The sequence below is a fragment of the Larus michahellis genome, chromosome Z (genome assembly GCF_964199755.1).
Source record: "Larus michahellis chromosome Z, bLarMic1.1, whole genome shotgun sequence".
Classification (NCBI taxonomy): domain Eukaryota; kingdom Metazoa; phylum Chordata; class Aves; order Charadriiformes; family Laridae; genus Larus; species Larus michahellis.
Window position 1 is genome coordinate 29,727,899 of NC_133930.1, and position 18,349 is coordinate 29,746,247.

The 18,349-nt window shown below is 37.0% G+C and overlaps 1 protein-coding gene across 8 annotated transcripts in view; it reads left to right on the top strand.

Annotated features, from left to right (window-relative positions):
• The window catches only part of SMARCA2 (SWI/SNF related BAF chromatin remodeling complex subunit ATPase 2), a 118,584-nt gene that overhangs the window by 69,787 nt on the left and 30,448 nt on the right, over positions 1-18,349 (top strand). For all 8 annotated transcript variants that reach the window (XM_074570862.1, XM_074570864.1, XM_074570857.1 and 5 more), the window contains 5 exons: positions 1,065-1,231; positions 4,098-4,261; positions 5,729-5,956; positions 9,497-9,574; positions 14,349-14,567. In XM_074570862.1, the coding sequence (XP_074426963.1) occupies positions 1,065-1,231; positions 4,098-4,261; positions 5,729-5,956; positions 9,497-9,574; positions 14,349-14,567 (856 nt within the window). The remainder of the gene's footprint in view (positions 1-1,064; positions 1,232-4,097; positions 4,262-5,728; positions 5,957-9,496; positions 9,575-14,348; positions 14,568-18,349) is intronic.

Here is an 18,349-nt window from a genome sequence, read left to right on the forward strand (position 1 = left end):
TTCCAAACTAAAGTAGCATTTCTTCCATTCTTTGAAACGAAATAGATTTAAATTTTGTTCTTGGCACTTCTCTGTGCAGCTGACTAGAAATGGATGCTTTCTAAAGGAAAGGTGTGTATCTTCCATCTGACCCCCTTCCTGTTGAGGTGTTAATGACATTTCTTTTTTTTCCTTAAGTAGTGTACCAGACTATTTGTCTCCTTAACTAGTATACCAGACTACTTGTCTCCTAAACAATTTAATATTTTGCTGATTATGTATGTATGCATATCAGAAGACCATGAATCTTGTGGACTTAAGTACCGTTGCTAATGATAAGTTGTATTTTGAGAATACAGGCTCAAAGTTAGAAAAAAGTTACACGAAACTTACTTTTGCAAAGCATATCACTGTGATGCTGATTTAGACATCCTTTTTACTTTTATTCATTTTCTCAGTTATGACTTGAATTTCAGTGGTAAGAGTCTGCCTTGCAATTCATAGCATAGAAGACAGAAGAGCAGCTAATCAAAGCAACCAAACGTTCATGCCTACTAAGGTTATACGGCTAAAGAGTATATCCTCTGTCAAACTCCACCCATTATCCCTGTATATTGGTTTAGGTTGGAATATTTCACTTTCATGTGCATAGCAGCTGAGTAGAAAGGGAATAGTTTCTAACATGTGCCTGATGAATAGAACTTACAGCTGCAGTAAATGCCAGTTAAAAGCAAAACTAGCAGGTGAATGTCTTAACCAATAAAATGCTTATGTAGCTGAGAAATAACGTTTGTTTTGATAAATAATGAAACAGAATTAAGTTTCATAAAGGAAGGTGTTCTGCGTGGCTGAAACTCCATACGGTTTTTGCAATTGAAGAAAAGTCCTTTCCAAATGGGAATTCACATGGGTGTTTATTTTTTTATTTTGACTAACAGGAACACTTTTAAAGAGAGAAAAGTGCTATTAGTCCTGTTTATCTTAAGTAAATTAATCTCTCTTGTTATACTCTGACATGATAATGACTAAAAACTTTCCTAAACGAGGGGTATTCTGGCATTTACTGTGCTTTTTCTCTTCAACAGAGCCGAACTTTATCGGGCCTCAGGGAAGTTTGAGCTACTCGATCGTATTCTACCAAAGTTACGAGCTACTAACCATCGTGTGCTTCTTTTCTGTCAAATGACGTCACTCATGACCATTATGGAAGACTACTTTGCCTTTAGAAATTTCCTTTACCTGCGTCTCGATGGTAAGCTAAATGAAAAAACAAGGATAAATAATGAGTTAGGAGGTAGCACACTTCATTAGCTTGGGCATGGGAGGCCTGAGTTCTCTTCCTAGCGTCTTCCTATCACTCCAGTGCTGTGAAGTGACTATACAATAGCGCAAACAGGTTCAAAAGAGGATTTCACAAATCCATGAAGGAAGAGTCTGCAAGGATACTTATCATGAAGTTATGGCAGTAGACGCTTAAGCTTCAGCTTGCTAGAATTTTCCCTATTCTTACAGACAGGATACTGAGCAAGATGTACTTTTGCCCCTCTCAGTAGAGGTGATCTTAAGTAATTCCCTGTCTCCCTCAGTTGTCACCATTTAAGTTGCCTGAAAGTATTCTCATGATGACAGATGATAATGCCTGTGGAATTTATTATTTTGTACATGTTTAAAGCTCAACTGCTGTTCTCAACAGGATAGCTGAATTTCAGTGACAGGTAAACTAGTACCTGTAGTTTTCTTCCTGAATTTCACGGGAAGGTCAGTAGCCTCAGTTACTTCATGTGTGGATATGTTTTACTACCTTTGAATGAAAAGATGGTTTAGAAACATAGTGGAGTAATATTTCAAGGGAAATAACTAAAAATATCATATCCCATCTGAGGCTTGAACCTGGTTGAAAGAAGTTTCCATTTTGGCCTGCTTCCTTGTTAATGATCTCTGCCTTGTATCGACCTTCTTAAATATTCATTATTTTTACTTAATGAATTTATCTCACACGTTATAGTATTACATAGGGCCAGCAGCATTTATCAGAATACCTTTTTAATAGAAAAGCAATCACTTAATAAAAATATAAATAACAGTATTATTAAAATGAGACTTTAAAGTCCTTTTGAATATTCTTTTTACAGTGTTTTAAGTTGACTCTTTGCATCATGCTTTATTTGGAAGAAAAAGTAATACTAAGAGGTATTCTCATTCTATACAAATATTAATGAACATAAACTTGAAACACTATTATCCTCAGATGTAAAATGGGATAATGAACCTGAGGCACAAATGAGCTGTGTCACTGTGCCACAGAATGTCTTGGTCAAAACTGGCTAAAGAACAGAGTACCATGCTAACAAAACCCTCCTTGTGCCTCTGGCTTTCAACTGTTTTAATGCTTCCATTCAAGAAAGATTAGTTATATTACATTTAAAATGTTTTAAATTACCTTACACCACATATTTTAAAATTAATTCTTTTACATGCTAGAATTTCTATGGCAATACGCAGAATAACAAATACAGCTCCTTGTTTTCTTTAGGGTTTTGCTGGTAATTCGTTAGTGAGATGAACCCTTTTCTCTTCTTTTCCAGTTTTGTGATGACAAATCTTCCTTCCTTCCTTCCATGCTGGAATGTAATATATATGTAGATGCTATCCAGCTGCCTTCTCACATAGGATATTTTCTACCCGAGTCATGTGCTTCTTAAGGGAATGGGTTTCTGTGGGCCAGCAATTCGTGTGTGCGATTGTACTGCATCTGTCCGGGATGAAGTTAACTTCCCTCCTATCAGCCCATATAGGGCTGTGCTTTGCATTTGTGGCTAGGCAGGGTTGATAAGACACCGATTATAGCACTCCAGTGTTTTGGCTGTTTAGCTATTGGCTATTGCTTATTGCTGAGCGGCGTCAAGGCTTTCTCTCCAAACCGCCCCTCCACCCCCAAGGCCAGTAGACTGGGGGTGAGCCAGGACCCAGCAGGGACAGCTGACCCAAACTCACCAAAGGGACGTGCTCAGCATTAAAAGCTGAGGGGAAGGAAGAGGATGCAGGGAGATTCCTCGTTAAAGCAATAGTTATGAGCGCTGAGGCTCTGCTTTCCAGGAAGTGGCTGGACATCTGCCTTATCACAGGAAGTAGTAAATAAATTTCTCTTTTGGCTTTGCATGCATGAACAGCTTTTGCTTTTATTATTAAACTGCCTTTATCTCAACCCAGGAGCTTTTCCATGTTATTGTCTTCCCCTGTACTCTTGAGGAGGGGGAGTGATAGGAGTGTGGGGACGGTGGGCATCTGTCAGCCAGCTGCCATCCCAGTAACAGAAGAACTTCATCTTCTGCACATCCATCAATACCTGAATAAAAATAGCAGACTTTCTTTGGCTTTCAATTACAGACAGAAGTGTAAAGAAGGAAGGGCAAACAGTGGACCAGGTTAAGGTGACTGTTGTTAAAGTATATGAAATTTGAAAGTATATGAAAAGTATATGAAATCTGAAAGTTACAGACCGTTGTTAAAGTATATGAAATTCATCCAGTCGCCTGAGTGCACAGGGCTTGGTTTTTATTTAGAATTTTGTCTATGTTTTCACCATGATTGAATTCCTTGCCTGCTCTCCCCCAGCCATTGTAGACCATCACTCTCAAGACAGAACATTTTAAGAATTTTCAATCCTTTGATATTAATTATGGCTCTGAAGGCCAGGACTGACATTTTGATAAATCTCTCTATAAGTCACTTTTAAAAATATTTAGATGCAGTTGCATCCAGAAGGCACTAATCAAAACTGGAACTCTCTTCTGTTTGTGTGTAGTAACTTGAGTTTAAATTTATGTGAGTCATAAAAAGCTGTAACAATATTAGCCAATATTTTAAAGTCCACTTTTGAAATGTCAAAAGAAATACTTAAAAAGAGGTATTTAGAAGTCTGTCTTTATATGTGATAGGCAATTGACCAAAACATTTGTGGCCAGTGTTCATTCTGTATTATGGAGAATGTGTCAGAGATGGCAAAGAGCACGTGAGCTAAAATTTCTCTTCCATATGTACCTTTAGCAATTGACGTTATATTTATATTATTTCAGTTCACATCTTTGTTACAGGGTGGGCTTTTTTTTTCTTTTCAGGCACAACAAAATCAGAGGATCGAGCTGCTCTGCTGAAGAAGTTCAATGAGCCAGGGTCACAATACTTTATCTTCTTGCTGAGTACAAGGGCTGGAGGGCTAGGCTTAAATCTCCAGGCTGCTGACACTGTTATAATCTTTGATAGTGACTGGAATCCTCACCAGGTTATTTTTATTTACTTATCTTCATGAAATGTGCAAAGAAATCATGACACTTTTTTGGGTTTCTTGTTTAAATTGGCGATGTAGCCTGGGATGAAAGGAATAGATTCAGGTAAGTAAAAAAATGCTGCTTTGAGAGGAATTAGTGAGGCAAACTGCTACCATCAGGAACTATTTTGGTCTGAATCAGTGAAGTAATTCTGTGTCTGAGTATATGTTTTATCTGAGTCTCAGGGAATCAGAGCTAGGGGCCTTACAGACCTGCTTCATTTGTATAACTGTACTCATTCTTTAACCCTTAGGACATTAATAGGTAACACCCCATTTTGAGTCTTCGGTAGGTAGGTTGCAATATTTTAGCAGGTTGCAGTATTTAAAGGCTGTGCAGAGTGCTGCCTGTCTCAGAAAATTAGCACTTAAATGGCATATTTCCAGAAACAAAACCTTCTGTTTCCTCGTTTTACCATTTTCCTGTGCTTCTGAGAATGATTATATAAACTAATTCATATTGTAGCTTCAGCTTCACTGTTAATGCAAACTTCAAATACACCTTTAGGTTGCAGCAGCTGCATGTAGTGCTTGGGAAGGGAATTGTAAAAGGGAAGAGCTAACAAGGGTAGTAAAAGCAAGGTGCTGTACTGAAATAGGCATTGCCTGTTTTCTTTTTTTTCTCTACATTAAGAAATTTTTGTGTTGTGAGGTAGCGCAAAAATGTGATGGCATTCATTATCTGACTATGGCTGAAGTAGAAAAACATAATTTATAGGAGTTAAGGATTTATCTTTTCCCCAAAGAAAATAGGTAAGATTCTGAATTAATAAAAGAAATTCTTTACCTATGACCTGCAGTGTACTTTTTGCTTCCACCATTTTTAAGTGTGATCACCCGACCAAAAAATAGTTACATTGATTCACAGTCTTATATATATGAACTTTCAAGCAGCAAGATCATATTTAAGCTGTTTGAGCACAAATATTCCAAGCTAAAAGCTGATTCAATAGATGAAATAATTTTTAGCCAACATATTTAAGAACTATCAATGGCATTTAGTAGATAAGTTTATGTATGGGGTTTTTCCTAGTAATTTTATTGCTTTTTTTTCCTGCAGTCAAGAGATGCTTTACTTTAGGGTTCATTCTGGCTTGGAAGTCTATGAGCTTTGAATAGAAGGGAAAAAGTAAATACATTAGCCGTTCTCCGTCCCTACACATGCTTTCAAGAAGTTTTTGGCTTACTTCATTTACACCGTACAGAGCATGTCCATGTTTTTGCCTTTTGCATTTCCCCCTGCTTTGGTCTGATGAAGTTTGGGGAGAGAAAACAATGAAGAACGAGCCATGTGAATTGTGGTGGACTGTTGTTCAAGTACTTCCTTTTTATACCAAGAAGAATTCAGCATTCTTTAAGCAGAGAACAATTTCTGTAGCACACTTACAATATAAATCACTTTCTATGTTCTTTGACTAACAGGATTTGCAGGCCCAAGATAGAGCTCACCGAATTGGTCAGCAGAATGAAGTTCGAGTCCTGCGACTGTGCACTGTGAACAGTGTGGAAGAGAAGATACTTGCTGCTGCAAAGTATAAGCTGAATGTAGATCAGAAAGTTATTCAGGCTGGAATGTTTGATCAGAAATCTTCAAGCCATGAACGGAGAGCATTCCTACAGGCTATACTGGAGCATGAAGAAGAAAATGAGGTAGGGTAGTTAATTAGTGAGAGGATGTTTCAGGAAGTACTGAGTTATTTTTTTCATCAGTTACAAAGATTTTCATCTTGTTTGAAATTAGAAATGTCATCCTATTCTTACCATCCAGTGAAAGACGCAACTTCATTTTTCTCTCTTTATTTGGTCACAGTAATGGTTATGATGTGTTGGTTATGATGTAATGTTTATGATGTAATGGCTATGATTAAATCTCAGTGTAGAATTAGGCATTGCAAGTTAAACCTATTCTACTCTTTTGTAATTTTGGCAAAAAATTGTATTCAAACAAATATTTTTTTCCAAAACAGATTATAAAACAATTCCTAAATCCTGTTTATATGTTAAACTAGGTAATCTGATTTTCAGACATGCTGAGCAATTAGTACTACTTAGGTTCAATCATGAAAGACCCTGCTTATAATGCTTCTTTTGGATCCTGGGTAAGAGTTAAGATCTGCTTTGATGTACTTTGGGCTTAGGGCAAGCCAGCAAAACAGTTGTTTATTTCTGGTGCTGTGTCCAGCCTGGACTTCTGGTTATAATTTTCTCTTCAAGAAACAATTGGGTGTTTAAATTTTTCCCTTATAATAGTGGAAAGTGAGGTTATAGAATCACTGACTGTATGTCCCTGTGTTTCATTCTGTTCTTGGGAATTGTGATTGTGGAATGGTGGGCCCCTTTTGCCTGTCACTGCAGACTCTCAATGTGAACAAATTTCAGTGTTTGGATGAAAGGCGCATTTGGGGAGAGTGTGTAAATGTATCAATTATACTGATGATACAGACAAAAAAATCCCATTCTGCAATGACTTTTTCCCACCTCAAAAATACCCTGTACAGGTTAAAGATGCAGAGGTTTGAAACCTAATTTTGCCTCTGACTATTCCTTGTACATCTGAATATGGTGCACACTGAAAGAAAAGAAGATTCTATAGTCTGTGTTTCACAGGCATCCTTCATTATGGGGTGTAAAGTTTCAAAGATCATTTTTCAATAATTAAACCTTTTGTTTAAACTCTTTGTCTTCTTGTGCATTTAGAAAAAGCTAGTACATCATTAAGATAGAATTTTGTATTGTTGTTTTAGTACTTTTCATAAGATATTAAAGACTGTCAAACAGTCAATTTTATCAGTAATTGTCTTTTATTTAGGATGTGAATGTGGAAATGGGGTGATGTATATGTGCTAGTTTTGATATGTGAAACTGTAGGTCTTCAGCAGCCAACACCATCTGTATGAATAGATAAATGAACTTGAAACCAATAGAAATTTTTAGTAAGCCTGTGGATTTGTTTTAAAATTTACAGAATTTTGTTACGTTTTCAAAGCCCTAGAAAATATTTATCTGAAAATGTTTCAAAAGTCAGGACTGTAGTTCAGGCCTACTTAACATGCCTTATTTCACAGATGACTTCAGAACAATCTGCTTCTTGTGAGTTGTTCAAATACACTTGGTCTGCCTTTCTGAAGCAAGCACAGGTTTAACCAAGGCTTGCTTGCCATAACCCAGCATCAGTCTTTAAAGCAAGCATTCATATTGCAGTGTGACGCCTAACAGTCAGACTGAAGATGAAGCTTTCAAGTAAAATTTCTTTGTGGACAGAGACTATGCAAAACTTTGCCCAAACACCGAAACTGCTGAAGGAGTACGAGGGATTGAATTTGCACCATCCATCCAGCGCTGGTCAGCCATTGCTTCGTCATTGCAACAGCTCTGGAAACAAAATTTGAATATCAAATGGGAGATTGACAAGAAAAAGTAAATCTCTCATTTAAAAGTTATTAATATCAAAACAACTTTGACTTGCAAATACGGACTAGCACATCTAATAAAGAGATTGGTTAGTGACCATCTAGTTAAATATTCCCATCCTAAGCATGCTTTAAATTTGCATATCGAAGCTTTTCGCGCTTGGATGTAGAGCACCATATTCTATTCGTACTTATTTAGAAGTTTTTGTAAATTCAGCATCAAAACTCTCCATATTTTTCTTTCTTCTTTCCTCTCCTTTTTGCTCTGTTTTTTTTTTCTTCTAGCAGTACTAGATAAAGAGGTATTTTCTGTATATTTAGAAAGACATACTAGAATAATAGGAATGTATGACAGGTGATTAGAAGCAGCTTGTTTGTGGAGGCATTTTTTGTTGGCAGTGGTGTTTATAGTTTTTTCTTCTGCCAAGTCTACCTGTTCGGCAGCAGGATTATTCACACAAACCACAGATTATGTGGACATGGATGTTACAGCTTCTGCTGTGGGATCCCTTTTTTTTTTTTTTCAGGTGACAAGTTATTCTGTTTGACAAGACAAGAAGTATGTGAAACTTGCACAAGGGTCACATTCTTCATTGATCATAAAAGAAGGGATCTTTACTCCTTTTTTTTTTCCTCTGTGTGTGTAACTACGTAACTTCCTTTCTTCAGCGTTGAAGGAGCACTGACTAGAAGTGAGAAGAACTAGCTCTCTGTTATTTTCCTAGTTGCCTTTTTCATGTTAAAATTTAAATTATATGAATGTTAAGGTACAGATGTGTTTGTTCAGAATTGCATTAATAAGAACTGTATTTTTTTCGAGGTGTAGAAATCTTGTCAATGGAGGGAAAATAAGGTGTGTGGATATAGATAAAGGCCTTTTCTGTTTATTTCTGGAAAAAAAGAAAGCTACAGAATGTTAGTTTGTTGGGCGCTATGTGCAGCATTCTATGCTCCCATTTCACTGAGTACAAAACAAGAGTTTTCATGAAAAATTCTAAGTCTACAACATACTGTAACACAGGCTCAGTAAGCCCTATGTAGGAACCAGTCTGTAGTTCTATTGTTTTGATTAACCTGTTGTCGGATTTGAAATGCCATGTGCTTTCAAATAATTCAAGGAGGGAAAGTGAGCATACTGGACTCTGATTGTGTTAAAATGGGTCTCATAGCTGTTCAGCTTTAACATTTTTAGTTGAATTCTGCAGTTGTAAATTGTTTTTCCAAGGATTGTTTCTGTTTTTATGAAATAATTTGTTTTGTCTGAAGTCAGAGGTTCACATCTCAGTTTGTAAGCAGGTAATGGTCAAGAGAAAGAGGGATTCAACAGGGCTTTTTTCCAGTATAATGACATGTTTCATTTTCTTCATTTAACCAGCACTTTTGATCCTTCTTGCTTTGACAGCAAAGAGCTCATAATGCAGAATGGTATTTCTGAGGGAGTACTGTAGAACAACAGAACGGAAATGCATATATTTTAACTGAAGCACTAACTGCGCTTCTGACCCAGGAAAACCACAACCCAAAATTTCCTGGTTACATATTTGCTCATTTCCTCATTCTCAATTTATGAAGGTGGTAATAGGTCCCAGTCACCTCTCTAATTGTGTCTATTTTGCATTACTTCTGAACTGATGAACATTTTAAAAGTTTCAGTTTCATTTTGAGTGTTTCACACATATCGTGAAAGAAGGAGAGTCAGTGCAGCGCTGACCTGATGGAGGTTGTTACTTCAAGTTGCATGTAGCTTCTTTCTAATATCTTTATGCATTTGTGTAACCAGGAGGAAGATGAAGTTCCTGATGATGAGACTCTGAATCAGATGATTGCTCGACGTGAGGAGGAATTTGATCTCTTTATGGTAAGGAGGATATGATCATAAGTAGAATATATATAGAAGTAGTGTTTTTAACAAAGGTCTTAAGCTTTTGTCATACAAATTTTGGAAAACTTTGTTGGAGGAATAGGCTTTATTTACTTGCACTGTTTATCTGAGATAAGAAGGGTAGTCTACTTAAATACAGAGCTCCTTACATGACAGAAAGACTTCAGAGGTCCTTGCAGACAATATAGTGGGTTAGTGCCAATCTGGAGGAAGAGTCTGGCCTGACCTGAGAAGTTTTCATGCAAAACTGATAGTCACAGTTCAGGTTGCTAAATCTACAACATACTTTTATTTTTCAATTGCTTGCCACTTTTGGGCTACGATATCGGCAAAGATAACTACAGGAACTTAACAATATAGTAAATTAGTAGACTGACAAGGCTGTTTTCTTTGTGAGTTAACTGGGGTTTGCTGATGGTTTTGCCAAGCTGCATGTCTGCTGGTACAACAGATTGAACAGCTACCAAAGTAGGGCTAGTGACAGTGACTCAAATGCAAGCAACTCATTTTTATTAGTACTTCCTTTTTTGTCAGTTCTGCTACTATACTGATGGAATAATTACTAAAATGCCAGTTTAGGCATGGCTCTTGACTTTTAGTGTGTGTACAATGTGAGGATTGCTGAAGGACCTTCAGGAGTCACTGACACAGCAACAGGAGAATACTTAAGTACTGAAGGTAAAGCACTATCCCTTCTCATTCTACAGAGACTGTTTTGTTCTGCAAGGTGGAACAAGGCAAACACTTACATGTGCATGAATGAAGGTGTATCAGGTGGTATCCACAGTAACAACCATTGGCAGGACCACAGGTTTTTAGTCCTTCACCATCTTCTGCTCAAGGATTCATCTGTGAAACTTCACTGTTACACGAGTGTGCAGCGGCTCTTTTTACATAAGTGACAGTTGTTCAGGTGCACAGTTGGCAAAGGCTGTATTCCCCCACATGGCTGTGCCTTTTGTCACTGCTTACTTGTCAGTTTAGTCCTTTTGCATTAAGTATCATTGAATGTTATCTCAGAGGAACTGAAATCCCTAAAACTAGTCTGCGTGGAAAATGAGTGCTTACAGACACCTGTCTTTTTAAAATTTCCTTCAGTGATGCAGGTGTGAGGAGATATATATGACAGAAACAAAGAGGTGGCCATTTGATACAAATTTCAAAAGGAATAATTTCAGCCAAATTGTTGGCTGAAAGTACCCTGAATTCTGTGAAAGCTGCTGGAAAAAGCTTTTCGGTAGTTCTTGTTCAGACCCAGAAGGAAAGAACTAATCCATGGATTGAAAGTAGCTGATGAATTTATGTCTGTCTGGAGGAAATTTCTACAACTTCCATCTTTTTAGATTAAGTTTGAAGGCTATTAACAGCCATTCAGTAAAACAGTTGAGGTGCCTAGAATGAAGACAGTGTTAGCACTGTGTAGGCTGAATTTATGTTTTTCATATAATTTACATAAAAGTTTGTAAGGGAGAGTAAAGAGTTGGTAGTAGGTAATAAAAGTTTGAAGATGCAAAGCTAACATGCTTTGAAAGCCAGGGGTTTGAAAATACTTGAGACAGAAACAGTGAAGTTAAATATTAATGGCTAAGAAATAATTTTAATTGTTAATAAAGAATATTTTTTTTTCATTTTAGTAAACTGTTTAATTATAAAAGAAAAATCTGAAAAACAAGTTTGGCAGTCAGGGTTGTTTGTCTTCTTTTTATCAATATTTTAGGTCTTGATTAGTCAGATAAAGAGCACAAAGATACGTTTGTATTGTCCTTACCTCAGTGATACCTGTGCCACCTTATTCTCTCTGTTGAGGTTGTGCAGATGTAATCAGAATTCAGCAAACTGCAATATCCAAGAAAAATGTGTTTTGATTTGTTCATTTAACTAGGCTTAGATGTGTAAAAGCAGGTATTGTGCTATTTAAAGCCAGCAGTTCCAAAACAATAGGCAAGAGAGCAGATCCGTTCCTTGAAAACCTGTTCTGTGGTCACTTTTCAGCTTATAAGTATTCTTTGGCATAGATCCTGAGATGTAGCTGTAGAGCTAAGTACACTGTTCAGAAAGAGGATGTGTACAACTGGACTTGGTTCTCTTGACTGTTAGAGGGTCCACATGTATAACAATAGGTAAAAACTCTAGATAGCCTCAGACCTCACACTGACCTTCCTTTTGCATTCATTGCAAATGATGGCACTTCATCACATAGTAAAAAAAGTTTAGAAAATATTCAGAAAAAAGTCAGTGTTTCAGTGTGATCTGTACAACTCGTAATTTATCAACAAGTGTTACTCTTCCTGGAAAAAAACTGTTATTTTTAACATTATATTTACTTTAATCAAGACTCCTGATGTAAAAACTGCTTTTGAAGTGGAAGAGTGGCCTTTCAAGGGAGGCCTCTCACCAAAATGGGTGCCAATACTGTAGTTGTGCTAATACAGTTTATCTCCTTGAGTCCAAAATGGCAATACAGGAGCAGCTGAATGTATAAATTTTTGGGTTTACACTGTGTGGCTTGGGTGTTTTTTTAAGAACTATTTTAGTTACAATTTGGAAAGTTTAACATAGTCATTTGCAGTTTACAGGACAGCAATGCTCTTTGTATTTTCTAAACTGGAAGTTTTAGGCCTTGAGTGTGCCAACACTTTAAGTTCTTCACTTACGTATAATCATTTGTAACATAGGACTCTTTTATTTCCAGCATTTAGGCCACATTGAGGAAAGTGTAAATACAATTACTTTGTTAGTTACAATAAAATAAGGTAAATCTGGTTTGGAAATACATGTTTTGATGAGACATAGGAAGATAGGACCAGAGGTTTCCCAGGGGTAAAAGTGGTTTGAGTACTATCCTAAGAAAAAACAAATGGCTGTTTCTATCTCTTACATCTCAGATTAACTGAAAGTGTCTTTAATTTTCCTTCCCAAGTGCTTTTGTTTCAGAAGACAGCTATTTAAATATACTACCTTAGTGTTCACTCTGTATCTTAGAGATAGAAATGTGGTCATCAGGGAAAAAGATGAAGTTTCAGCATTCACTTCATATACTTAATCTTGGCAACTTGCTGGTTGCCAAGTTAGCAATAAACCACACCACATGTCTGGCTTGAATGAGACATCTTTTGAAATTAATTCAGATTGAATGCGATGTTCTTTAGAAGGTGAACTGTGGAATCCTGCTATAAAAAACTAAAGGCTATACAGCCCATTGATCGTTGTCTGAGGTAATGAAGGATGGAGAATACCCATGTGTATTTATAATTGCTTCTTGAATGTAGTTGGACCAGCAGTGTGAAGACACGCACCTTGCGTTCTGCTTTTCATGGAGTTTAGAAATCAGGTAGGGCACCAGACAAGATGATGAAGCCCACTTGTAAGACACTGTGCCTGAGGTAGTATTTTGTGAATGCTTGTATTTGAGAAGTACCAAGATGAGAGAAGATTCAACACATTCAGCAGTGCCATCATTAAGCCTCAGTTAGTAAATCTGTCTGCATTTCAGTTGCCCCTATAGATAGGTAATACCTCTGAATTTATGCATGTCTCTGTCTTGGCTAGGGGTGTGAAAGGATGATATGTCTAGTTGGTATCCTGTAAAAGTGCAGCATCGTGCACACAAGGGACGGGTTTGCGCATAATTGAGAATGCTTTTTACAAATGTTTACTGGCCAAAGCAATAGCCTGTTCTGATGCTACAGCCAATTCTGGTGCTAGTCTATTTATGTTAGTTTGTCAAATATGAAAATTAAATGCTTGGTGGTCACCGGTTTGTTTTCTCTGCTTAGCGACTGATTACTGAGTGTTTAAGTACTGTATGACTCTTCAAAAGCCATATTTGAAAAGGCTATTGATATTACCTGTTTCGCGCTACTTCAAAAAATGTAAATGAGATTCACAGTACCATAGCAGTCTAGGTCAGCGTATAGTCAATAGAGAGAGGTGGATGCTTCCCCGGGAGGATTATAAAGCAGCTCACTGATGAGTCTACAGTAGGTTATGGTAATGTATCCTGAGTATCTGTATTTGTTTTCTGAGGTCATGGTTCGCCACACTTGAAATTAATTTATGTGATTATTTCAATTTCAGCTTAAAGTTTTAACATTACCATCTAATATTCTTTGCTTAATCTTATCTGATACTTTTGTATGTGTTTTTTGATTTTTGCCTAGTACAGCAGTAAGATCAGGAAAAACTGAGTGGTTTAAGCATGTTGGCCTTCTGGTACTGTGTAGGCAAGCTTTTCTCTGAATTTCTTAATTTTCTCTCTTGATTACTTTTTTCTAACACTAGCTTTTAAATTTTCTTCTGCTGCTATTCAGGCTCACAAAACGAGTGTGTTTTCAGTTATTCTTTTTAGTTACATAATAACACCTTATGGGGATATTGTCAAGGAATGATCAGTATTTGCAGATCACATTTGTGAATATGAAGAAACTATAAAATCGGTACAAAAGGATGAGTGTTGTTTAATTAACAGTGTTCTTGTGATCTGTTTTGTATCACTCAGCTGCTGTGTTGTCTCAGTTACTTGAGTAGAAACTAGTTATGGAGTACTGAACTTGACTGAAAATCAACCATCAAGTGTTGCTTCTTCTTTATATAGTTGCATTTTAGAAGTATTTAGAAGTATCATGGAAGGGAAATACCTGTGAAAGACTCGGTTTAAAGTTTCACGTATCGTTAAATAGCCAGGAATTTCCATGGTTCATTTCATATTTGCCCTTAAAACTGTTTTATCCTTTCACAACTGCCATTGCAGCGCATGGACATGGATCGTCGCAGGGAGGATGCCAGAAACCCCAAGCGTAAGCCCCGCTTGATGGAGGAAGATGAATTACCATCCTGGATTATTAAGGATGATGCTGAAGTTGAAAGGCTTACATGTGAAGAAGAAGAAGAGAAAATATTCGGAAGAGGATCCCGTCAACGCAGGGATGTGGACTACAGTGATGCTCTCACAGAGAAACAATGGCTGCGGGTAGGCTGTCCATTTTTTTTTTCTTTTTCTTTACAGTTGAAATTTATTCATTTGTGGTGGGTTTTTTTCTTTTTGAAGACAGCAGAGTTGCACTAGGCAGAGTACAATGTAGTAGTTAAGGCCTAAATGTCCTTATTATCTAGCTTTTGCTGCTGTGTTGAGGGCATAAGTAAGTCTTAAGCTGCACTGCTGAAACTTAAAATGCTGAATCAGAACTATGATAGCTTTCTATTGCAACTGTTATATTGCCATGGATCTTGACGTATTTCTTAGGCTTTTAGACACTTTCATAAGTGTCATCTTTAAGATATATGAAGAATTATTTTACAGTGGAGAAGACCAGTGATCAGTGTTCATTACAGCTTTGTGTGTTGCAGAAGCTTGATTTTATTTTTTTTTTTAAATACCTGAATTTAACCCCTTTAAGAATTTGGAAATTTTCCCAGAAGTCATCTTTCTCTCATACTATTTCATTTCCAAGTCTTGAGCATTTTTTGGCTGCACTGAGATCAAAACCCTTGATAAATGATAGAATAATTAGGACCTGAAAGTAAAGATTCTAAACTTAACTCACACCAAATTTTTGTTTTTGTTGTACCTGAGGATTCTTGTCGTTCTTCTGCAAAATCCACATATAATGAATTCTATGATTTCCAAAACATCAAATGTTTGATTTGCAACACTACAAACCAAACTACATGGTTTGACAGAGTAAGTTTTGTAGTAGAATACTTACAGGCTTAATGCCAACATGAATCTACATTCATACATGAATGTACATGTGTATAATTTGCTAAAGATAAGTAGAAATCTTACTGGCTTCAGTTACAAACATGTTTGTGCATTGTGCTAAGAGCTAATCCAGAGTCTGCTGCTGGGTGTAAAGCTTAGGAGAGCAAAGGCTTGAATTATACATCAGCTGTAAATCTAAGGAAGTTTATGAAACTACAGGAGTTTGATACTTGACATTTTCAAGTAGTCAGTGGAGAAGAAAGACCTAGAAACATAAACTCCCATCTGGATTCTCGAACATTTACCCTTTCCTCCAGTGGAAGTACTTGCAGTGTGGTGTACATTCTACTTAAGGTCATTTTAAGCTAATTATTTTTAATGATGGAATATTCTGGATATGGCAACATAGAAGTTCGCTTCAGCTTGCGCATTTTATGTCTTGAGTTCGCTCTGGTATTTTTGTTAACCACTTTACTGTCAGATGGCAGCCCTGAAAAAATAATCTAATCCATCTTCCTACTTGGAGCAGAATCAGCCAGTCTTGTGTCATTTGTAGTAGACGTTCATCTGATCTGTTCTTCGAGGCCTTCCCTAGCACTGAATTTAGAAGTCCACAGGGAAATGCATTTAACTGCTTGGCTTTCCCTTATATTTTATCTGAATTTTCTTGTTGGATTTTAAGCCAATTACATCTTCTTCTTATCACTGTGGTCATGCAGACAGGCTGCTCCCTTTCTCTTTTAACATTTTTTTATGTCATAGAAGAGTTGTTTCCCTGTTCAGTCAATTTGTAAGGTTAACAACCACTGCTCATTCAGTCTTTTCCCATAGTTCCTGTTTTCTAGATCTCTTGATTTTTTTTCACTGATTTCCCCTATCTGTGTTTCTCCTATGTACAACGGATGTCTTTCTGCAAGTTTGGTCAAAAGCTAGACATCAAAATTCGAGGTGGAGCCTCATTTGAATAAGGAGGAGGAGTTCTTTGCATAACTCCTAGGGTACTTACACTCCACGATCCAGTATTTCATTTTCCTAACAGTAAAGGTATTGGCTCCTGTTGAATTTTTGATCCAGTGTAAGCTCTTAATCCTTTTTTGTTCATCTACTTCCTAGCCAATTTTTCAGGATCATGTTTTGTGTAGTCAATCTTTCCTTCCTAGGAAGAGGATTTAGCATATGCCTGTGTTGAATGATATCCAAGTTTTCTTCACCCAAATTATTCCGAATTTTAAGTCCATCCTCAGGTGAACTGTTGGTCAACTTGGTGTTCTTTAGACATTTGGCAGGCATACTTTCTGTTCTGTCTTCCTAAAGACACTAAAAGCACTGAAAAGCACTGGATCATTTGATAAAGAGCCATTAAGGACTATTCTGAAAATAATTTCTTACCAGTTCTCTGTTTACTGGATAGTAATTGTTTTCATTGTTTGCTTCGGAGATGGTTGTGTGAGGCCGGGTCAGAAACCTTGCTGGTCAAGATGGTACGTATACTACCCCTTTTTCAAAGTGGCTTGTTATTCTCTTGAGAAAAATTGGTGTCCATCCTCCTTAACAACTCCTATTGAGTTGTTAAGCTGTTCTCAAATTAGTTAAATTAAAGCTAAGTCAGATTGCTTCACAGTACATAGCAGTCACTACTGTGACTCTATTGTATACACATTTTAACTTATGCTTTCAGGTGGACTTGAGAATGTGTTGAAACAAAGTGTAGGAACTACTAATACTATTTACACGCTTAATTCAGAGGAATAATATTTATAATGTAACACTGCTTACACAGGTTCAGGATAAAAATTCCGCTCCATTGGATGGATACTGAAATCTAAGTCAAGTTTGCTGGGTTTTTTCATTATCTTATTTTCCGCGTGTGTGTATGTGAAATAGAGTTCTTTGTCACACCCACTGGCCTCCCACCACCATCACTTTTACGTGTTCTTTAAGAATGTAAGTGCTTTTCAGTAATGACATCTCTGGAAGATTGAAGAAAAAGCAATAATAATCTTGCACAACATTTTCAAAGGAATCTTTAACTATATAAACGTAGAAAATTGTGGTAGATAGCTTATAAGCATTTTTATCTTGTGGCTTTGTCACTTTAACTTGTAAGGTAACAGTATTATGCATATTGCATGAAAACTTTGAATTAATCATTTCATGTTAACTTGGATGCAGTGAACTGCTTCTATCAGTAAAACTGGAAAAAATAGAAAAGCCAGTAAGTTCTGAATTAGCAATGGTAGTTTAATTCATAAGACACCCTTTTACCCTTGTTTTGTTTCATGCCACTCTCTAAAGGTAACTATAGATACTTCTGTTTTTATTGCAGTTTTACAGAAGAATGACATTTATTTACCAGCAGCAAGGGATGCTTCTCATTTTATCTCTTGCTGTGACTGCTGTTATAGCTTTATAGTTATCTTCTCATGGGGTTTTCTGGAGTAAAACTTTGCATTCTGACTAATAATGTTGTTTCATAATATGAATATTCAGTCCTCAGCTGTCTCATTTTCTTTATGTGTCTCGGGGAAGTTGACTGGATGTCTTGTTTTCCATGGAGTTTTGACTCAATCAGCAGCCGCAGCTTGGACAGTGGAGATCAGCTACCTGCTCCTTTTCAGTTAGACCCTGACCCCTCTGCTGATACACCCAACTGGAGTCTAGTTAAGTTAATGGCAGATCCCCAAAGGATCTGCTGTGTACCTCGAGGTTGGTATGCATGCGTGCATACTGACAAAGTCTGTCAGTTCGCTCCTTGTTAGGAGGTCAGGTACCTCAGTTTGGAAGCAGGAGGCAAAGTTATTACAGAACCCAAACCTATGGACATATGTGGTGTTTAGTTAGATTGTGCTGCTGGCTGTAATTCAATACTAACCAGCCTCCCAGGGAAGCTGTAAGACACAGACGGGCTTCATCACTAGCTGTCGCTGCAGCCTGCAGTTCTGTAACTGTTGGCATGACAACCATATTTCCTAAAAAAAAAACAGGAAGGAGGACTTTGCTTCCTGATCCTATGAAGCATTTATATTCTGGAAGTATTTCATGCTCTAGTG